This window comes from Penicillium subrubescens, assembly GCF_028828155.1.
Source record: "Penicillium subrubescens strain IBT 31985 chromosome Unknown utg000003l_segment0_segment0, whole genome shotgun sequence".
Taxonomy (NCBI): domain Eukaryota; kingdom Fungi; phylum Ascomycota; class Eurotiomycetes; order Eurotiales; family Aspergillaceae; genus Penicillium; species Penicillium subrubescens.
In genome coordinates, this window is record NW_026643153.1 from 2,660,618 (window position 1) to 2,683,097 (window position 22,480).

General features: G+C 50.7%; 6 protein-coding genes across 6 annotated transcripts; 2 read left to right on the plus strand and 4 right to left on the minus strand.

The window, feature by feature from the left end:
• Positions 1-2,604: 2,604 nt before the first annotated feature.
• Positions 2,605-6,092, plus strand: N7473_004998 (uncharacterized protein). The gene is made up of 3 exons (XM_057150938.1): positions 2,605-2,804; positions 2,898-3,357; positions 3,452-6,092. The coding sequence occupies exons 1-3, from the start codon at positions 2,760-2,762 to the stop codon at positions 5,653-5,655; spliced, it is 2,709 nt and encodes a 902-aa protein (XP_057011048.1). The 5' UTR covers positions 2,605-2,759; the 3' UTR covers positions 5,656-6,092.
• Positions 6,093-9,982: 3,890 nt separating this feature from the next.
• On the minus strand, positions 9,983-11,056 carry N7473_004999 (uncharacterized protein; the record flags this gene model as incomplete). Its single annotated transcript, XM_057150939.1, has 1 exon — positions 9,983-11,056. One exon carries the CDS (start codon positions 11,054-11,056, stop codon positions 9,983-9,985), a length of 1,074 nt encoding a protein of 357 aa, XP_057011049.1.
• Positions 11,057-14,498: 3,442 nt separating this feature from the next.
• On the minus strand, positions 14,499-15,239 carry N7473_005000 (uncharacterized protein; the record flags this gene model as incomplete). The annotated part of the gene is made up of 3 exons (XM_057150940.1): positions 14,499-14,852; positions 14,917-15,145; positions 15,211-15,239. The coding sequence occupies 3 exons, from the start codon at positions 15,237-15,239 to the stop codon at positions 14,499-14,501; spliced, it is 612 nt and encodes a 203-aa protein (XP_057011050.1).
• Positions 15,240-15,476: 237 nt separating this feature from the next.
• On the minus strand, positions 15,477-16,636 carry N7473_005001 (uncharacterized protein; the record flags this gene model as incomplete). The annotated part of the gene is made up of 2 exons (XM_057150941.1): positions 15,477-15,854; positions 16,084-16,636. The coding sequence occupies 2 exons, from the start codon at positions 16,634-16,636 to the stop codon at positions 15,589-15,591; spliced, it is 819 nt and encodes a 272-aa protein (XP_057011051.1). The 3' UTR covers positions 15,477-15,588.
• Positions 16,637-17,263: 627 nt separating this feature from the next.
• Positions 17,264-18,450, plus strand: N7473_005002 (uncharacterized protein; the record flags this gene model as incomplete). The annotated part of the gene is made up of 3 exons (XM_057150942.1): positions 17,264-17,654; positions 17,706-17,979; positions 18,039-18,450. 3 exons carry the CDS (start codon positions 17,264-17,266, stop codon positions 18,448-18,450), a joined length of 1,077 nt encoding a protein of 358 aa, XP_057011052.1.
• Positions 18,451-19,548: 1,098 nt separating this feature from the next.
• Positions 19,549-21,393, minus strand: fetC (putative ferrooxidoreductase Fet3; the record flags this gene model as incomplete). Its single annotated transcript, XM_057150943.1, has 1 exon — positions 19,549-21,393. One exon carries the CDS (start codon positions 21,391-21,393, stop codon positions 19,549-19,551), a length of 1,845 nt encoding a protein of 614 aa, XP_057011053.1.
• Between the last annotated feature and the right edge of the window lie 1,087 nt (positions 21,394-22,480).

The window sequence follows — 22,480 nt, forward strand, 5'->3', positions numbered from 1 at the left end:
ATATCCATGTCATTATGCTAACAGAAGAGGAAGAGTATATATAGATCCTAGAAACATCGGCCTTATGTGGTCACACCAACAGTAAAAGCGAGCAAAGTACGGGAGGGTTAGATAGAAAATAAAGTGTCCGAGATAGATGGAATCCATACGTTGACATTGCTAGGTCCAAACTAGCCCTAGAAATTAACAGGTACCTATAGTTGTATGGAAAAAAGCACAAATGTAGGTTAGCAATGACGGAGTAGGTATACATTTTCAGCCTGTGATATATTCGAACATCCGCGTATCTACCCAGCCGACCCGCTCATAGGAGCGGTCTGACGACGACAAGCTATCATTGTCTTCTGAATACTACCAAGTACAGTAATTAGCTAGTCGAAATTTCCTGTAGTCCAATACGACAGCTCACACTACTATCAACTCCGTCGACGCGAACGGTATCCGTCGCATCAGGCACGAGGTACCTCGAAAGTGCCGGCAACGTGACACGGGCTTGGCAGGGCCCGAGAACCTGGACACAGCGAGTGTAAGCGTCATCGAGGGCGGAGACGATCCATCAAACCTGTCTGAGCTCAGGAGCTGCAAGATAGCGTGAGCCTTGGTAGTAAGGTTAAGAAAAACTGATATCAGATAGGAGTACGTGTATAAGAAAAAAGTCCTACCCGTGATATATCCACTGTCAGCCCTAGTGGTGAGGAAATCTCGGTCGCAAGAACTCCTGGTGGAGCCCGGAGTAGACGAGGGTGATGTTTTCCGAAGTCACTCTTCATTGGGGGTTGTACGGTCGGGTACCTTAAGGTACCTGTCAAGGTAACTGAATGTGTGTACTCGCTGTACTGTAGGAGATAGAATCCGGAAGTTGGGTTCTTGCTGGCCGCTCAGAGCTCGCTACACTGCTCTGATGAGCGATCAGCCGTGAATCATGAACTATTACTGTATGAATTACAAACCATTGAAGCATCCATGGAAAGGAAAGGCGAGGAGATGAGATCCCATTCATTGGACGAAATTAGAAAAAAAGATCGCCGATCTCCGTGAGCTGAATTAGCCTGACGACAGGACTGCGTCGGCTGGTCCGTGGGCAGACTGTCACTTCATTCCTGTGCCATCAAACTCGATCAACAAAATGCCACTACTTGATTAGCTGCAGGCGCACGGAAAATGTTGTACAGAAAACAAACAACTATGCATCAAGTAGTAATACTCCGTACTCCATATTTCTCCATGGCAGGTCAACGCGAGAGAAGAAAGGAATCAAAATTTGTTATCGCCCGACCGGACGATATCTTCCAATTTGACTTGGATTTCCGATGGTCCAGCCACAACCCATGGATAGATTGAATAGTGCGGCCCACTAGTAGCTGGTAGCCTGCTAGCGTCGTTCGCCCCGCCCGATCGATTGGGTCCAACACAGCGGCGCATGCCCGTAGTCGCAAGCCTATTTGACCCTAGGCAAGATTACCCTCGGCGTCGACCAGGGAGAGAGGGAACTTAGCGAAGCGCACCCTCGTCGACGATCCTTTTGGTGCGAGTCTTTGTTTTGGGCAGATGGTGATCGTTTGACGAAAGTCTGCACCATTGAAAATTTCGCTGTTGATCGCTGTTGATGGACAGGCAGTAGCGGGTTGCCTGCTCATAAACTTCGTGTAAATACTAAGATCTGCCAGCTCATCGTCACATGGGGTTAAATGTGCCAGACTTGCGCGACGCTCGGCAATAATGGACTTGCTTGGAATCCTTGGAAGACCACCTTCAAGATGGACAGTTGTGCTCGGTCTCTTGCTCTCGTTGTTTTGTTTTGCCGCTACCTGATACACAAATGATCCAATTGTGATGCGGTGGCGAAACCAACCCCAGCCCCTGGATTCCAAGCTGTCTGAGCTGGAGCTGGTCTGGGGTTAGAGCACACATGCAGGCGCTTGGGCGAGGTCTGTAATTGTTGGATTGCAGATTTGCAACGCTCCACTGATTGTTTGGGCATTGGATTTTGAGTTTTGGTCGATATGCATCCCTTGCCATTCAACCTGTCCCATTCGCCATTCAACATCGTTTTCCCTCGGGTGAGACACGGCGTGTGGCTAGTGTGGCGGTGCTCCAGCTGTCGGGCTTGTCCGAGCTTCCTTGCTGCAAATTGGTAAACAGTCTGCGAAGGGTCGTGCAGTTGCATCCAGTCAGGGCAGATTGCAATGTGACATGACATTGTCAATTTCTATCCTCTGTAGCTCATAGTCAGTATGGGAGTAGATCTTGGATATCTCATCGAGTCATTGACCCATTGCGAACCAACAGAAACCCGACGATCGTAGCGACCACACGGGGAGGAACCAGCGCGGGCGCAAATCTGGATCGATCGCTCACTCGCCACCAGCCACCAAGTGGAGTTGCGACCCAGGGGCCACCAGAGGAAATGTGTAATTAAATCAACGAGACTAACGACCAGGGGAGCTCTGCAAGAACCTCTTTCCCCCTGGCCTCAGCCAGTCAACGTGGATAACCCGAAAAAAGGCGAAAAAAAGAAAAAAGAGTTGGAAATTACGTAGGGCCAAGATCACCGATCAGTCACCCACCGATGCCCCTCCCCTTCTAAAGCTTAATCCCGTCTGCTTTTTTTTCTCTTTTGATTTCGATCTCTCCTTTTTCCGACTTCCCATCACCATCTTCGGCGTACACCGGTCGACTATACTCCACGTGCAGCACCGTCTCTCTACGCCTGAGACTTCTATTCGACTTTTGAATCTCGCCTTCCAGCGAATTTCAATATGGTGGACCAGGCTGGTGCATGGCACCAGCTGTCTGCCCGGGCTGTACGCATCCTTTGGACCTCGTCAACCTCCATTCCCTTCGACGAGGAGATGGCACGCAATGAATGTGTTCGCGATGCTAACAATCTCTGACAGGATGACCCGGCGGCGACATCCAGCTCCGCGTCCGCGTTTGTGACCACCTTGATCCCGGCCTTGATCTCCTTCGCAGTTATGGTCGTTCTCTTCATTATTCTTCGCCGTAGCAACCGCAGAATGTATATGCCTCGTACCTATATTGGCAGCTTGAAGTCCTGGCAGCGCACCCCGGAAACACCTACCGGTCTTTGGAACTGGATTACCGCGATGTACAAACTGCCCGACACCTACGTCCTGCAGCACCACTCGATGGACGCGTATCTGCTGCTGCGCTTCCTCAAGCTGATCTCCGGCCTGATGTTGGTCGGCTGTATTGTCACCTGGCCCATCCTGTTCCCCGTCAATGCGACTGGCGGCGGTACTGGTACGCAGTTGAACTTGCTCTCCATCTCCAATATCTCGGACACTCAGTACGGCCGTTACTACGCCCACTGCTTCCTTGCGTGGATCTTTGTCGGTAAGTGTTGAATTTGGACTTGATTGTCCAACTCGAGCTTCATTGGTGTCAATTGAAGCAAGAATTTTAGCCAGAGAGCTAATGTTCTTTGCAGCCATCGTGTTCTTCACCATTACGCGCGAGCACCTCTTCTATATCAACCTGCGCCAGGCCTATCTGTTCTCGCCCGCATATGCCAGCCGCATTTCCTCGCGCACCGTTCTCTTCACCGCCGTTACTGAGGACTACCTGAGCAAGGAGAAGATCCTCTCCATGTTCGGCCGCCAGAAGGTCAAGAACGTCTGGATCGGCACCGACACCGCCGAGCTGGAGGACAAGGTCAAGGAGCGTGACGCTGCTGCTATGAAGCTCGAGGGTGCCGAGACCAAGCTCATTGTGCTGGCTAACAAGGCTCGCAACAAGCAGTTGAAGAAGGAGGGTGCCCTGGAGAACGGCAACACTGAAGAGGAGGGCGCCGAACAGTTCGATGACGAATCTGGCTCTGTGGCTGCTCGCTGGGTTCAGGCCAAGGACCGTCCTACTCACCGTCTGAAGTTCCTTATTGGCAAGAAGGTCGACACCATCAACTGGGCTCGCTCTGAGATTGAGCGCCTCAACCCTGAGATTGAAGAGCTGCAGGCCAAGCACCGTGCTCACGATGTCAAGCTTGTCTCCTCTGTCTTCGTCGAGTTCTACCAGCAGTCTGATGCTCAGGCTGCCTTCCAGTCTGTTGCTCACAACCTGCCTCTCCACATGTCTCCTCGCTACATCGGTCTTGACCCCACCCAAGTTATCTGGGCTAACCTGCGCATCAAGTGGTGGGAGCGTATAATCCGCCACAGCGCCACTATCGCTTTTGTTGTTGCCATGATTGTCTTCTGGGCTATCCCTACCGCCGCCGTGGGTGCCATTTCCAACATCGACTCCCTGACCGACAAGGTCCCCTTCCTGAAGTTCATCCTGCATGTCCCCAGCTGGATCCGTGGTGTCATCACTGGCCTTCTGCCCGTCGTTCTGATGTCCGTTCTACTCGCTCTTGTCCCCATCATTCTCCGCCTGATGGCCAAGTGGGGAGGTGATCCCAGTCTTGCCGCTGTTGAGATGACTGTCCAAAACTGGTTTTTCGGCTTCCAGGTCGTGCAGGTCTTCCTCGTCGTTACTGTCGCCTCGGCCGCTACCAGTGTCGTTACCAAGATCATCAATGACCCAACTTCTGCCGCTAGCCTGTTGGCCAACAAGATCCCCCAAGCCTCGAACTTCTATGTCTCCTACATCGTTCTGCAGGGTCTCTCCTTCAGTGCCGGTGCCCTGCTCCAGATTGTTGGCCTCATCCTTGGCAAGATCCTGGGCAAGTTCCTCGACAGCACCCCCCGCAAGATGTACAACCGCTGGTCCGGCCTGGCCGGTCTTGGCTGGGGTACCGTCTACCCGGCCTTCACTCTCTTGGCCGTCATCGGTATTATCTACTCTTGCATTGCTCCCCTGGTCTTGGGCTTCGCCACCATCGGCTTGTACCTCTTCTACTTCGCCTACCGGTACAACTTGCTGTACGTCTCTAACGCCACCATCGACTGCCAGGGCCGTGGCTTCACCCGCGCTCTGCAGCACCTCACTGTCGGCTGTTACCTGCTCATTGTCTGCCTGATCGGTCTGTTCGCGATCGGCACTGGTGCTAACCGCATGGCTCTGGGTCCTCTGATCCTCATGATCATCTTCCTGATCTTCATTGTCCTCTACCATATTTCGATGAACAGCGCCATGGAGCCCCTGCTTAACTACCTGCCCAAGAACCTGGAGCACGAGGAGGAAGCTCTTCTCGCTGCGGACCGCAAGCAGATCGGTCGCGATGAGTCCAACGGCCTTCCCGGTGCCTCCGATTTCAAGGCTGAGAACACCGGCGTGTCCAATGTGGACTCTAGTGTCGGTGCCGTCGACTCCTCCGATGCTGAGAAGGGTCTCGCCGATGGACCTCTCCCCGCCGGGCAGGAGAAGGCGCCCAACGCCATTGTCAAGTGGTTGCATCCGGACAAGTACCACAACTACCAGACTCTCCGCCGCCTCGTCCCCAGCCCGTTGGAAACTCCGAGCTACGCCCCTGAGGTCGAGCAAAACGCGTACTGCCACCCTGCTGTCAACTCCCAGGTTCCCCTTCTCTGGATTCCCCGTGACCCTGCTGGCGTTAGCCGACAGGAGGTTGCGCATACCTCTCGTGTCATCCCCATCACCGACGAGGACGCCTGGCTCGACGAGAAGGCCAAGATTTCTTGGAATGTCGAGAAGGGCCAGCCTCCCATCTACGAGGAGAAGCCCTCCTACTAAGCCGGTCGCGGGCGCTAGTCGTCCATGTCACTCTCTCTGTTGGCAAATATACCTAAATCACGTACAAGTACTGCGGTAATAGAGTCCAGATCTAACTCGACCTCCACCGAGGTCTTTTGATACCCAGTCGGTCCCGTTTTCATCAAGCGGGTCGACTCTGGTCTGGGCTTGTTTGTTTGATTCTTTTTGGTCTTGTGGAAAGGGGACATGGGAAGACATGTCACTCCTATTCCCTCGGATGGCTTTATGCCGTGGACTCGTCTTCCTGTTTCATTTTCAATTTTGGTCCTTCCTATTCGTAATATGCGGCTGATGTTCGCGTCATGTCACCTATAATGTTTGAGAACGTTGCCATGAAAGATCTGTGCTCTTGATATTACGATGCCTCACGATGTCGAGTATGCTATGGCAAATGTATAATAAATTCTTCTCATCAATTGTTTCTCTTCTATGACATTTCATGAGTAGTTCGTGTAAGATGATCGTGTAAGATAATTGTGTATGATGATCGAGTATGATCCTCATCCTTAGACTCGATCGTACTTCTCGTCTGGCTTCTGTGTCTGTAACCACCAACTGTTCGAGCTTCACATTCCCCCTCTTGAATTTTGCCTTTCGTGCCCCGATCTTGGCAGATGAGCGTGCAGGTGGGAGATACGGAATTAGGTTTACTCCATATCTGATACTTCTTTTATTGGCACTAAATTCAGGCTACGCGCAAGTTATTTAAAATGTCCCATTCGAGCAAAACGTACTAGGACCGTGAATGGATGTACCGCTTACGCATTTCTTGAGTGCTCAGAGGAAAAGCCTAGCCATCTCATCACTACAATTAGGATAATCTGAAGTGCTCCCCCACATCTGAGCCTAGACTGAGCCTCTATGTCTATGTATCTCTCCCAGACTCTCCTGCTTCTTCTCCGTAGTCATAACATTCTAAGCATACAATTTAGCCAAGGAAGGCTCCACGGCATCGAATGAAGTAAAACTGCAATGTCCCTTCTGTTCATCAACTCCATAATTGTGATTCAACCTTACCATCCAAGTCGGCTGCTTAGTTATCTCACCCCACGCCACCGGACCTAGAGATATGGTGTCCAAGTCTTCGTTCTGGGGTGGATGGCAAGGAGCACTGATAGCAACGGTACAAGTCCCCGCCAACGGCATCGCTAACTTGAACCTTCTGAAAGACATCGCAATCAAAAAACACACCAGGAGACCCGTCATATGACAACACGGAACAATTAGTGTAAAGTACTGCCATAAATTCAGTCCTTGCATCCAGAATTTAGGTCGTGATAGCCGCGAATATGTGACAGGCTATACTTCAGAGCTAACACCACAGGACTCAAGGGATCTGAGGCATATGCCGCTGACTTCCAAACCCCGCAGCGAACCCCTTTTTCGGAATCTAGCATATTCCCTGTATTGTTGCGTCTGGCCCATTTGAGGAAGGATGCAACAGCGTCACCAATTGTGAGAAGTGGAGATGATCGAGAGCAGCCGGACCGAACAGCTAGAAACATTGAGACAAGAGTTACGAATTTTATGCAGCTTACTACCACTGACTAGCCAAGCCACGGCATTGTACTGGAGGGTAGAAGATAGGAAGTAAACATGACTGGGTATGATTCTTATATGAACTAGACCGTGAGCTTGTCTCCAAACTGTAGTTCACATATGAGCCATTGACCACTTCAGGGAGAAGAATGGGGAAAGCTGTTGTACTATGTAAGTCGATGAGCTACATTTTTACTTAGTAAAGGTCGGGCAATGTGTAACTATGAACTTTGTCTATTCTTTCACCCTTGAGGAACATTGATACATCTACTTGGTATCGTGTACAACTTTATTCTCTGAAGTGTTGATCAACAGTATGACGCTTACTCCCATTCAGCCTTTGTTCCCCGAATGTTTATTCCTCCAAGTTTCCAACCCTTTTTACGATTTACATCTACTGTATTCAAAAGCCAAAATCAAACCTTGAGCCACTATCCAGCCTTATCATTTTCTCCATCTCACAATACCCTTTCCCCTCTCATCCCCATTATCTAACCATCATTATTCTCCCCAGCCCCATGATTCATGAAGTTCCCCCTCCTTCCCAGCTGCATCGTACTTCTGTCCTTCGTAAAACGCGGCTGGAAGACTCGTCCCGGGATTCCTCAAAAAGGATATCCAATGCGACTCCACTACCCCTGGCCATTCAGCGGTGCGAGCGGATCCCGGGCGGACGGCTCTGTGGGGCTGGAACCGGGTTTAGTGGTACTGTATTTGGTTGTTTTGAAATACACACGTACATTACTCGAATGGTACGTAAATACCAAGAACAGAAGGTACAGAATAGAATCATAGACAGAGCAGAAGAACCATTCTATTTATTCGGGTAAATAGAGATCAACAAATCAACACAACCGAGAGCCTATAGATAGCTCATGATAGCCAAAGCTAAAGCTTGCTTTACAGGGTGATTTCTCCACAAGCTCCAGCGCGATCCTCAAGTTCTCAAGGTTCACTATCGTTATTGCGCCACCCGCTCAGGTAATCTTCATAGTGCTTGATCCCTGCCTCTTCGCTCTGACAGGCGAACAAGGAAATGACCTCAGCTGGTCCTGCCCTGTGGATTACACATCCCCACCATCAACAGTATCAAAAGTACCACACTCTGGGTCTAGACGCAGTCCGCAATGCGGCATGGCGACCTGCCTTGGAAGCTGATTTGCCTCGTGGTGATATGTTGCCCACGGAGACAGAAAGACTTCTGTGCTCTGATGTTGAACATAGAAACTGCGATGTACATACAGTATCACTGTACTGATCGAAATGAAAGATCGGGAATGGTTGTGTTGACGGGTAGATCCCTGTTATTTTCTTCAGGTGAATATGCAGCAAGAAGCATCCATGCAGTACGATACACAGGTCAAGGACGATTCATATTCACCCACCGACTATCAAGGCAAGAATTACAGGCATACTACTCTACTATCTAAGAGTAGTATGTTAGAGTCCCAAATCTCTTGATTTCATACCCCTAGACCAGTTTCACGTCTGTCGTAAAAGCCACAACGTTGCCTCAAAAACAAAGAAGCACAGACCTAGCCTCAATCAAAGGGTACATTACGAGGCTATGCAACGGCCCCCGCAGCATCAAAACCAAACCTCAAACGAGACGCGACGCACTCCAGAACAATGGCAATGATGACAGCCTGGGCATGCATGGTAACATACAGCTCCCCAAATGCATGCCAACCATCCCGGTTGCTTTCTCATGCACCTCCCACACCATGAAATGATGATCTCTCCTCCACTGCCCACCCACGCAGGCGGGGGTGTTGGGTACTAACCGTTAGACATTTACCAAGAGAAAATTTCTCTTAGACTCTGCGAGCGTGTGCCAATAAGTGGCCCCGGCGCGATACCGACTGCACGTTTCGTTCAATCCTTCGCCGCTTCGCGGGCGGGGGCGGATTCGTTATCTATGGTGTTCCAATTCCGAGGAGACATTGGAAAAAAAGACGGTGACAACGGTCATGCATGGTAGCGTAAGACTTTGTAGGCTCTTGCGCTGGTTTTGATAATTTCTGCTGCTTACTATGGAGTCCAACACCAATGATAATCAAGAGAAAGATTGAAGAAAAATTCAAATATATTGTAGATGATTAATCCCGACTTTTTGCTTGGATTCTTCAAGGATGTATGCCTTACAACAGGTATTGCTAGTGGTTTGGCATTGTCTGAGGTTGCAGCATAAGTCTCTCTACAGGAGAGGAGACTACTCAGCACACATCCATGCTGGAGGCATCCTAATTGAATTAACTCAATCTCAAGGCGGAACTGGTGAAAAAAGATAGATACTGGACAGTCTGGTCAAAGAACGAACCAACTTCCCAAGAACCCGATAAAGCCCAGCCTAGGTCAGGCTGTAAAACGGTCAAGTAAAAACAAATCCAAAAAAACGCCAACGCCATGCTCTCCCGGCATGGAACCGATGCAGATGATAGATAGGAAAGATAATGATAGCTGCAGGGGTTCCCAAAACAGAAACCTGCACGAACAATAAGAAATGGTGATAGTGGTAGTCAAAGAGAGACAAATCGGTATAGATCAACGCGCGATGCGCGCGAACTGCATGGCAAGAATGGCACAAAACATGTGCAAAGGACCTCAAATGAAGAAGATGGTATCTTGTAGAATCTGAATGTCGATGGTGTCAACCGAAGGGTAACGCTTTTTTCTTTTGCTGGAAATGGTTTCAACACACGCTAAATCGCTAATGGACGGCCAAAAGAAACTTGAAACAGGGGGGGGGGGGGGCTTCATGATCGGTCTACACTCGGATTCGGGAAGCCCGGAATGCAGAAAGATCGATGGATTCCGCCGATATCGACGAGGCGTCGTCGACTTCGATGGTGGCGTGCGCAGTCGATGTCGGCTTGCTCGCACCCGCCGTGATAGCGGCCAATCGCGCGAGTCGTGCGGCAGTCGGAGTCAGCGGTGGTTTCGCGGGCGCGTCCTCTTCGACTGATTCGGACTGCGATTCAGACTGTGCTTTGGCTTCCTCTTCTTCTTGTTGTTTCTTTTCCTCCTCGAGGCGCTTGACTTCGTTGTTGGCCATTTCCAGTAGCATTTTGAACTTTTCTTCCACACCGTCGAGTTCTGTAGCGCAGTCACCCGATCGGAGGACCTGGTACGCGGCGGTCTCGCAGAGTCCGTGGGCAAGCTCTAGCTGTTTGTCCGCAAAGTCAAAGGGAGATTCCTTACGGATCCCAGAAGACCCAGTCACGCCAACAAGACCACCGCCAGCCCTCGTGCTGCGAACATAGGAGAGTGCAGATAATGGCGATCCATTCTCTCCTGGCTGGCCACCACCCGCCGAGGTCTTATGCAGAAGACTTGCTCGAAGTCCTCCGCGAGGCATCATTCCCATTTTCCCCCGTCGGATATTATTCCTGGCAATTCCAAGGTCTCGAACAATCTCCTCCAAGGCCTTTTGAGTGTGACCGTCGTACTCAATGATAACGTTGTGTCGGGTGCTAACGAAGGCGTATCGTTCGCTTGAGTCGATAGACGGAGCCTCGTCCGTACCACGCTTGCGTCCAGCGGTTTGCGCCGGCATAGATGCATCGTTTTCGAGTGTTGTGGTAGTGTTGGCTTCGAGGGCTTCCGAAGTCGGGCCCTCACGTTGTGCAATCGGAACGACGTCGTTGGTGTGAATGGAGCATACGGAGCTATTCCTTCGGCGCCGGGGTTTGTATGTAGCGTGTCGCCTGTAGGCTGCGGTATATTCGGCGTGTTTGGCAGATGCGTGCGCAGCGAGTTCCGAGACACGAGTGATCCAAGAGGGCAGGTTGTTCTGAAGGTGGGAGAAGGCTCCCAACGCATCCATGGATGCCAAAGCCATACCCTATACTACCGCGATTCGATAGTCCGACAGATTCCGGGGAGTTAAAAGAGTAAACTAGGGGGATGACCCAGAGATAAAGGGAGAGAGCGAATATAGAATCGGACAAGTATTGAATATAACGGTTGTTTGGATATTGAGGGGGCTGTTTCGTTTCTTCGTCAAGTCGTAAGTCAGGACCCGCTAGTCGATTGTTGGGGGGGGTTGCGAGAGGAAACAAGGCGGGTAGTTGTAGTTTAGGATGGGTGCAGGCTTTAGTACTTGTGCGTCCAAGGGTGTGCAACGGCGTCGGATGAAAATGAAGTCGGTTCAAGAGACGGTAAGGGTTAAGAAGATAGTCTGGGGAGGGGTTGGAGGAAGAAAAAGGCCAAAAGACGGGGAAGAAGGATCGAGAAAAGAGCGCAGAGGGGGGGGAAGATGAGTGGGCGTATCGTCATGGTATGGTAAGTACTTTTGTCATGGATTTGTATGGAAGTGGGCGGTTTCGGTATGGAAACACGGCCGAGGTCCTATGTAAACCCAAACATGATGCACCGTCGATTTGGAAGACTAGCGTGACGCAGAGGATCCTCCCATTATTCCCCTACAGCAAGACTAGTATGGACGGAGCAATAATCATAGGTACGGAACAAAAATCAAGTTGATGTGCTACTGTCGATGCTACTGTGGGTTGATCCGCTAGGCGTACGCCAAAATGCCCGCCCCCCTTGAGGGTCTGATGGGGCCGAGTCCCTCAGTCCACGGCTCCTAAACAAGGATATCAGGGCCAACTGCAGTGCTGTGGCCCTATGGTTTGTACGACTGTAGCAGAATGATTGGAACAGGGTTCCCTTCTCTAATAATTATGATATACAACCCTCAACAAGGAGCGGTGAGAGGGACAATCCATGCAACGATGACAGTGTAATGTTTTCACCAGCGGGTAAGAGGTAAACAACAACTCGTCTCCCGGTCCCGAGTGACTGGGTCATGACACTGGGAAAAAGGAAATATCCCCCTACTAGTAATACTATCAGTAGATAGACCAAATAACGGGGTTCTCGTGTTGTGATTTTTCCCGAACATCCATTCCTCACCCCTCGTTAAACTGGGTGCCCACCCAGCAACTTGCCAGATGATGGGCAGATCAACTGCGACACCAAGAAGATGATTCGGATGCCCAGCATTAGCGCGGCTGTCGTGCAGTCACTCCAGTCATTCCATGACCAACGAGGCTTGGGATAATCCAGGATGGGGCTCGAATGGAGCAGAAATCACTCCAGGGAAAGCGGGTACCTTTCCCAAAGAAGGACATGACACGTAACGGTCGCTGGCCTGTGACTGTCAATATTTCCAAGGACCACCGGAATAGTTTCGGGGATTATGGGGCCTTGAGAGGTGTCCCGATCGGCTCCCCTCTGGTCCCCTTTGGAGTCTTGGACATCCTCGTTTGTGGGTCGTGGTAATACAAGATGGCGCACAAAGAGCTTTTTGCTCTGTATGTTTGGATCCCCAGTTGCCGGACGATCCCTCAACGCGGAAGACGGGGAGAGGCCGTGGGTTGGACGACGGATGGCCCCTTCGCAGCGATCGTAGCTTCTCATTCGCTGATCAGAATGGATCGGAGGATCGTCTAAAAAGTGTGAGCGGCTTGTTTGGTATCGTAACCGCGCTAGAGCGGGGTACAGTACCATAATCCTAACATCCTGTTGTGGTGCTATCACATTCTTTGCCGGTACAATAAGTGCCTGGTTGAAGGAACGGAAATGTGGTCGTCTAATGTGTATAGAGTACTAGATGATCAGTCAGTCCACAGCGTCCACAGCGACAGAAGATTCTTGTCATGTTTCTGTCCTTGAAAGCGCCAGAATATCATTGCAGAACGACGAACGCGCCCGTGCAGGTGTCATCATGCGTGCAGGTCTCGTTGTGATTCAGACTGGATCCCGGCAGACTTGATGTCGATATGATCGGAGAACAAGGGATGTTCTTTGGATTGGAAGACTTGAAACAGTGGAAGAACTGCTGCTGAATCTGCAAGATACAGTTGGAAATGGTCCGCGCAATTCGCACGTGCATCATCCCGACGTGATGACTGAAGCCCTCAATGGATGATGAGACAGACCAGCATCTTGCTTGAGCCACGGTGTTGAGATGTTATTGGCATTCGTGAGCAAAGCTGCGCTAATCTTTCAGGGCTAAATGATGCAGAGGTTTCATACACCTGGTTAGCCGCCTCTCGATACTGTTCGTTTGCACAGGATACCAAATTGCCTGACTGTGACAATCCGAAACTATGCCGCATAGACGGCAATACCAGCAATCACCCGTGTTACACAACCTACAAAACGGATTCGAAAGGAAGCGCATGAACTGCTCTTTTCTCGACAGTCCTGGTCCCGCGTTGTGATTGCCGACGATCATGAGCAAGCATAATCCAAGGACTGTGTGGGTGTGTATTGACTGGAAAGAATCAATCTCATATCGTGACTGGTACTGCATCTGCTCTCGCTTGTGGCAGGTTTAAAATCAAGACACCACACGAAAAACTCCTCGAGTCTGGTCAAATGCCCAAATGGACTATATCCCAACTTTGGACTGATCAGAGTGTACGGGCACTAGACATGATCTCATGACGTGTTATGTTTTCGCCTTTCCCGTCATCTAAAGTCCCAGATGAGATCATACTACGGTTTTCAGTTGATCGATTGCTACGAGCTGGAAATAGCTTTGGCCGAACGCACATAAGTATGAGCTGTCAGCTGTCGCTCATAGAGGAGCCATGGGAGGTAGTAGTCACTGTAGACTGGAATCTCTTCTCCCCGAAAGTTCGCTGTATAATTTGCATTCAACAAGACAGCAATTTGTATGACGACTACCAGACTAACAAGATCCTCGAATACAGTGCCGACATTCACAACCTCAATAGAAATTTACTACCTTTCCCCACTCGTACTCGAGGTTTTTGGGACAACATTGAAACATTTAAAGGGCTGGCATGGGACCTCGAATGGCTACAATAGATACTAAGTTAATCTGAAATTGATCATTACTTGAAGGAAACCTAATGTGAACCTTGATAACCGCTGACCGAATTAGAGAGTTGATACTGAGTTCGTACAGAATTCTTCTAATCTTGGCCAAATCGGCGTGAGAGTAAAAAGAACTACACTCTATGCAAGCTAGCATAAAGCCAGACACTATAAGCATACGATCTACTGTGAATCTCAATGTTTGGCGATGAAATCAGATGAAATTTACTATCTGTAGCGACAGCGAGTACGAGACCAGCTCAACACTCCCTTCCGAGCAGAAAGCAATTGACTCCACAGGGACAGGAAGCATAAGACCAGCTCAGTGCTTCCCCCCAAACAAAAACAAACTATCTACAAGGACAGAAAGTACGAGACCAGCTCAGTACTCCCTTCCCCCTCGCCTCCCCCTCTCCCTCACCCAGCCCTTCCTACTCGCTCCAGGTCCGAACCCACCATTCCACCAGTTCCTTGACGTCCTTACCAGTCTCCAAAACCGCATTGTGTGCAATAATGGAGGCCTGGTAATTGGACTCGAACCTCTCCAACAGCTTTCCCAGTTCCCGGGCAAAGCTGGAATTCACCGCCAGGAGGCCTGTACCTCCTACGAGACCGGTGCCCCCCAGGTTGTTGGAAGCTGAGGGAGGAGAAGCTTTCGGGCGGCGCGGCTTCGAAATCCTGAGTCGCGTCTGGGAACGACGCTCGCTGGGTGTGTCAGCGGCGGTTCCGGGGGCAGCGACAGCAGGGATATCGGCACCGGAGGCCGAGGTGGTTGGGTTACGACCCTTTATATCAGAATTAGTATTGACTTTATCATAGATGAGAATCATTGGAGCGTGATGTACTCACCTGGTCACCCTCCAGGGTCGGATGAGGAATCACCGCCGTGGTGTTGTTGTCGTCGATCGAGTTATCGACTTGGACGGCGGCGGGGGGACGTCGGCAGCATTGGCGGCGCTGGCGGGGGAAACAATGGCCTGGGAGGCCGGAGAAAGGTCGTCGCGATGCCCGCATCGCTTCTTCCTCCTCCGGCACTCCGCGCACGCCGGCTTCTTGACCTTCACCTCGGCCAGCGAGGCTTTAAAGAAGATGGTTATCAGTATGTGGGTGAAGTAGAAGTAGGAAGAGGTGTGAGGTAAGTACTTACTGGAAACTCCCTTCTTGGAGGCCATTCTGAGTAAACGCAAACGAGGGTTGGGGTCTCGTTTGGAGAGGATGGGATGCACGAGGAAGGAAGGAGGAAAATGTCAAGGGGGAGGTGGAATGGAGATATTTAAAGTAAACCGGAGGGCCCGAGGCAGACGGGTCCCACGATGGGCTGCCTGGTTGTGAATAGCCTCACGCCTGGTGTTAGGCAGGCTATCGTTGCCTGTTTCCCAAAACGGAGGTGAACAATCATATCCACGTTTCCCGGTCTCAAGGCAGCAACAGGAAGAGCAAACTTGGAAGGCAGCGAGCCTGTTTTACTGAAAATGGACTTCAATATCATTGTTTTAGGTGGCAGCAGGTGGAAAACGATGATCATGGCCAGAATTCGGCTTCTTCCCACTGTCCATGAGGCCCGTCTTCATCATCCTCACCCATGACCAGCGTCCACTTCCGCCTACGAACATCATCTAAATCTGAGAGATCCAGTTGTTCCACTTCCTCGGGCAGAATAAGTACAACCCGGAAGTTTTCACGAGCCACCGGGTCGTGGAGATCGGTAACCTTCTGGCCCAGCCTCAAGTCTGGATTGCTAGGCAGTTGGGACCTAGGCTGACCAGGAGGTGGATTTCTGAAGGAGCCTTGGAAAATAGTTAGTTTGGTGAAGACAAGACGCACCAGTTGAGGCTGAAAGGGAGCTGATATGGAATGAACAGGCTGCGGCAACAAAGTGCTGATATTGACCAAGGCAAGACAACGATGTGTGAAGGTTACCTCAGTCGACGTCCACAACAAAACAAGGAGGAAACAATGGGAAAATAGAGCCCCGGAAAGAGCAAACGACCAGAAAATGGGGCAAACACAACTTACCGCGCATGACAGGCGAGTGATTTGCAAAATACTTGGTTACAGCCTTCTCCCACGTCCACTTACGGGCGTCCACACTGAGATTCCCATGGTAATCTTCTTTGACCCGGAGAGCCTCGAATAACTCAGGTAGCAGTCCATACTCCTTCTCTGAACCGGGATTGGGATTACCAATGGAGTAGGCTCTGCCCTTGATCCTCCACTGCACCATCACCTCCTTCAGCCAGAACATGGCCTCGATATTATTACCCGTCGATTCCAGCTGCTCCAGCTTTTCCATCCGGACATCCGTGGTGAATGTCAACATGTCACTCTCGAAAACATACGGATTTCCACCATCCTCTACCTGCTGATCCATATCCTTCTGCCCGCTCGGATGGAGCTCTAGCTCCGGGAAGAAGCCGCGGAAGCCGCACGTTCGGACGCGAGGGACCGGGCGCTCCTGAGAATCATAACCGACGGTTGCGATGGTGAAGTCGTAGCCCTTGGTTTTCTCGAGATGCGACTCGAGCATATTGCGCCAAGGAGCGCGACTCTTGCTTATGGGAAGGGTCATAGTGTGGTGTGTTAATCGAACTTGAGTGGCTAAATTGTTTGTGGCGGAGAAGCGACGCTGGCAGCAGGTCTTAGGTACGTGAAAAAGGACGGAGGGGATGGATCGAGTATTCAAGCTTCTATAGAGAGCTGATGATGGCATAGGTGAGCTATGACGAGGGCATAGCTTTCAGATTTTAGCTATTCACGAGGTAATCGTTTGCGGCGAGGTGGCGGCGTTGTTCGGCGTGTCTGTATGGCTGCGATGCTAGAAAGCGGCTGGTAGACCTAAACGCTGGCAAATGGTTCATCAACAGCTCTGTACGGGCTGAATCGTGCGACTTACTAAGAACGAGATGTCGATTGTCGTCGAGTTAAGCAGGCTCCTTCCTTCACGATTTGTGACATCAGCCGGAGAGGGCCCGTGCACAGACCTTATCTTGACTTATCGGCTGGCCTGGCGATTGTCAACAAAACCTTGGAGATCCAACGCGCAATTGACCAATGACATGGTTGCATCCTAAAATACCGTATAGTTCTTAGGATCCGCATAGGTTTGATCCTTGACGCGAGCTCAACCTTCTGGTGTAACAGGGCCCGAACACACAGAAAACGATATACCCCTTTCCACACTTGCCTCTCCCTCACCATGCGGCTCTTCCAAAGCTGCGCGAGGCAAACAGCTTCAGGCCAAAGATGCTCCTCCATACGCAGGCCGAATCAAAGCTACCAAATCCAGCCACAACTCGCACAATTGGCCAGATCTCGCCATCACTCTACATCATCCGACCTCTCCTTCCAAGGCCATGGAGTTACCCCAAGCCGCCTAGACTCCAAAGCACACCCGCTCGGATGGCAAGCTATCCAAGCCCAAGTCGAGCCCTACTTCAGGCAGAATTGGAAGTTTCCTAGTGAGAAGGCGAAGCAGGATTTCTTCGCGTTGGGATTTTCGCAGGCCTTTAGTCAGTTTTTTCCACTTACGCTGAACGAACGGGTGGAGGGGACGTGTAAGATGCATTATCTGACATTGCTGATTGATGGTGAGTTAGACAAGGATGGATTATTATTGGACATATGCTCATGATGTATAGATCAGTTGGAGAAGATGAACTTGTCGGATATGTTGTTGTACCGCGAGCGAGTCATACGTATTGCGAACGGTGAAGAATCACCGGATCGTGATGTATGTATTGAATGGATGTTGTCGGATACTCTGCAGCTCATGCGAGATATTGATGAAGTTCTTGCGAACGACCTCGTCGAGGGGTTCTGCACGTTGCTGCGGGCGATGACGACAGAGGAGCGCTTGTCAGTGGCTCATTTAGGGCCCTACCTCGCAGCACGCGAAGTAGATGTGGGAAGACCGTGAGTTTATCATTTCGAAACTTTCTCCATTGGTTACAAGAGGCTGACCCAGACACCAGGTTCTACGCCGCGCTCATCCGATACGGCGCAAAACTTCATCTCAGCCCATCTGAACTTGCACAGACGGCTGCCCTAGAAAGCTGCGCATTCCGATTCATGGGCATATTGAATGACATTTATAGCTGGGACCGTGAGTGGAAAATCTACCAGGAGGATCCCACGGATGGAGCTCAGCCGTTCTCGGCTGTTTACATACTAGCCCAGGAGACGGGCTTATCATTCGCGGCCTGTAAGAGATTGCTTCACTCGTACTGTCGGGAATTGGAGATTGTTCTCAAGCAGACTACCGAGGAGATTGAACGGCAAAATGTGGGCACGTTGAGACCCGATATGTCCAAGTATATCAAAGCCCTGGAATATTTGATGACCGGGATCGAACACTGGAGTCAGTGGACACCACGCTACAAATGAACACAGATCCAAACGGCGTGAGGAAAAATGATTCTTAACATTGCCAAAATTGACGCTATGCGCATGCAAATAAACAAATCTATACATAATTTCAGCTTTTCTCATACGTTTGGGAACTGGAGATTGTAATCAAGCAGTCTACCGAAGAGATCAAGCAACAGAACGGGGGTCCGCTGACACCCGATATAGCCAAGAGTCTCAAGTCTCTGAAGTAGTTGATGGGTGAGATCGAAGATTGACGTCAGTTGGCACCGTACGGCGCCGCCAGGGGGCTGGCTGAAGCGCAGCCGGCGAGCTTGAACCTTTTCCGGGGTGCAGGGAGGATAGCACGACCCCGAGCAGGTGGTGTACCCCAAGTAATCAAGCCACTAGTACTGTACTGGAACCGCTGGAGTATATGCGACGGCAACACTGGGGAAGCCTCGATTGACGGAGGAGGCGATGTGGGCCTATCAGCCTTTTCGGCCATCCTCTGGCGAAGCTGTTTTCGGCGGCAACTATGACAAGCCCGACGAGACTGTTCATATGACGGAAGGACTTTCGCACAATGGTCGCAGGTACGCTGAGTAGACGGCGTAGTAGGAAGCGGGTTCATCGCCTCTTTTGCCCGGCAATATACACATTTTGTGTACTTTGCGACAGCTGATAGTGAACATGCACATGTAGTACAAAAGCGCTGCCCATTAATCCATTTGGAAACGCGGGTTGTAAAGCTTGCAAGCATTTTTGACAGCGAATATTTTGTGTACGCCGGTTGCCATTAGGTAACCCAAAGAATGGCACAGGTGTACCGCAAGGGTTGCAAAAGAGGTTGGAAGGAATAGGTTCCATTGTGTATAGACTTGGACGGAATAATCGTAGGCAAGCGGAATATCTCCATTAGGAAGGACCTCAGATAGATAGCAATAGAATTCTAGTAGTGGATCTGGATATAAACAGAATTATCTAATCAACGATGAGCTCCACTTGGGGAAATCACCGTGCTAGATACGAAAGATTAACACATCTAACCAGTGTGAAGAAAAAAGATTTTTAAAATTGCCAACATTGACCAAATGCACATGAAAAATGAACAAATCTACACACAAAACCTCAACCTCAACTATCCGTGGACGCAGTAGCGTCTCCCTCCGTCTGCTCGGTCTCCTGCTTCTTCGCCGTCTTGATCCCCGACGCACCATAAACCGAGATAAACGCCATACCCAAGAACGCGGACACGCAGGAGAACACCATCGCCACAATACCCTTGGTCGTAAATCCAGCAGGCAGCCAGCCAATTTGCTTGTTCTGGCCCGACAGGTCAAGGTAGTCTTGCGTGTTACCCGCGGCGTTACCCACGTACTTGACGCCCGCCGCATCGCACACGTCGTAGTGGTTCTTCGGAATAGTCAGACTCTCCTGAAGTTGTCGAGGTGCCTCGATAAAAGTCATCGCCAATCCTTGCTGCAAATGCCAATCGATGTGGCAGTGGAACAGCCAGACACCGGGGTTATCGGCGACGAAGCGCACGACGAAGTAGCCTTGCGGCGGCAGCACGAGAGTGTCGCGGCGAGCTGGGTACCTCGGGAATGCGGTGTGGTTGTTCGGGTCGTAGGTGAGTGGGTCGCCATCGGCGTAGTCGTAAAAGTGCCTGCCGTATGAAGGGGCGCGGTCGACTAGTTGGAAGTTGTGGCCGTGGAAGTGGAAGGGATGCGAGCCTCCGTCGCCGTTGTTGAGGATGATCTCGACAACTTGGTTATGTTCCAGGACAATCGAGTGGGTGAAATCGCCATAGACTTCGGCGTTGGTGGAGAGGTTGCCGGAGGACAGGACAGTGTAAAGGGTTGGCACTTTGGGCCTAGTGTAGGAGATGTCGTTCAGGAAAGCGTAACCAGCACCGTCGTCGAGGTTTTGCATGGAGACGGTCAGATCGAGGACGACATCGGCCTCGGGAAGCAGTTCCATGCGATCGTAGGGCACAAGAGCCATATCATCAAATGGATCAAGATCGGACGCAGTGTCCACGGTAATCGTGGCCTGCGGGTGATCGGCGTCTTTGTTATATTCGAGCCAATTGGTGTGGTTAAGTTGTAGGTTCGAGGGAATGTTATCCAGCAGCTCGGAGTCTACCACAGTCACGATGGGGTAGTTCTTTTCTGTGGAGTTCTTGGCTGTTACAAGAATCGCATAGCGCTGTGCAACGGCAATATAGAGGATGCTGGCTTCGGTAGGATCCGTATATACACCATCAATCTCAACAATCTTGAAGGTGTGATCTTCAATATAGAAATACTGCGCAACAAATGCACCAACGTTGGCTAACCGTAGCAGATACGTTTTGCCTGGCTCCACTGCGAGGCTACTGTTCTGGGTGTCATTGAACAGGAAGGCGTTGGGGATAGGCTCTGCGCCGGTCGGGTTGGTCTTGTCGATGAAAGTGATATCCTCTACCATTTCGTGGTACCAATCACTCATCGTAATGGTATATTCCTCATCATACATATCATTGAAGTAAGAGCTATTGTCGTGCACGATCAATGCCTGGCGATAGCCATCCGGATAGCAGTAATCGGTATGGCAATGGTACCAGTAGGTGCCGTTTTGGTTGACCGTAAAGTTATAGGTGATTGAGGACCCCGGTACAACAGGGCACTGAGTGACCATGGACGGGCCGTCCATGTCGTTGGTGCCATTTTGGAACATGCCATGGAAATGAATCGAAGTGCTGTGAGTGCCAAGGCCATTGTACATGTTCACGACCAGCTGGTCGCCCTTGTCCACTTCAATCACTGGCAAGGGCCATTGGCCATTGATGCCGACGACCTTTCGATCGTACAAGCCGTCCGGGTTGGCAGTGACCCAAGTGACATTGAAATCATAGGTGACGGTCTTGGCCTGGACGTACTGGAAGAGACACAGTGCCGCCACGAGGCGCACCAGCAGGCCACCTACTGAAGTCACCATGGTGATGGGGATTTCAGAGCCCGTGTTTGCGGCACCGGGGGAGAGGTAATGTAGTTGAAGAAAAGGACGGGGAAGGAGGAGAGAAAGAGTAGAAGCCCACTATGAAGCCAGAGCTCGAACCACCTTTCCCACGCCGGTCCGTGACTAACGCCAAACCCGTTAGGTTTTCGCACAACCGGGCAGAACTGGCGATGATAAGATTATCGATCTTGCCGTGGGAGGCGCAGAGTTTGGGTGTGGGGCGTAAATTGCAAACCCTCGATTTACGCAAAAAACCAGTGCCCAAGAACTGCAAATCCCCTAGCAAGAAGGTGAACTCGCTCGGACCCCTTCGATGGCTTGCGAGGTGAACCAAGGAGAATCAATGAGGTGGGCCCATTGCACAGCTCTCCCTTTTCGCTTCTTTTCTTCTCGTTCGCTCTCGTACGCATTCCCGTGCCCCCTTAGCATGTCATGATTCAGCTGGGCATTGTGGACCGTGGGGGAGACTGCCGAGAAGACCCTAAGTCCTTGGCGAGGAGCTTAGTATTGCAACTGCATAAGGATCTTGAATGGTCCATTTTTGAGCAAGAATGCATACTAAATTCAGCTTTCGGTTTGTGTGTGTGTGCGTATCTGATTGATTTGATTGATTAGCCGAGATGGCCGAGACAAATGCGGTGGCTTGCATACCAAACGATAATCTGATGCCCATTGGGGAGTCCATTGGCGGGCGAAGAAGGTGAAAACCAAAGAAAAAAGAAAATCAACTTTGGGACGAAGGCGGTGGGGCGCCCAATCAGATGGCCGGAGTGACCACGCCGCTAAGCTTTGCTAAGCCTGGCGCTACTAGCGCGCGAATCATGCGATGAATCGGGACAAATTAACGATTTAGCTTATACCACCTGGTCCTTTGGGGGGAATTTTACCGGTTTGCAAAATACCACACTAGAGAAAAATCTCAACTAGAGAAAGATTTGTTTGTGGGAAAATTGAATTCGGGCTGACAATCTCTGCCTACTCAGTGCTAGGTCCCGATCACAAGTTTACCATAAACCATGTCATATGCTTTGTATACTTTTTGGGTATCGAAAATATTCACCGCTAA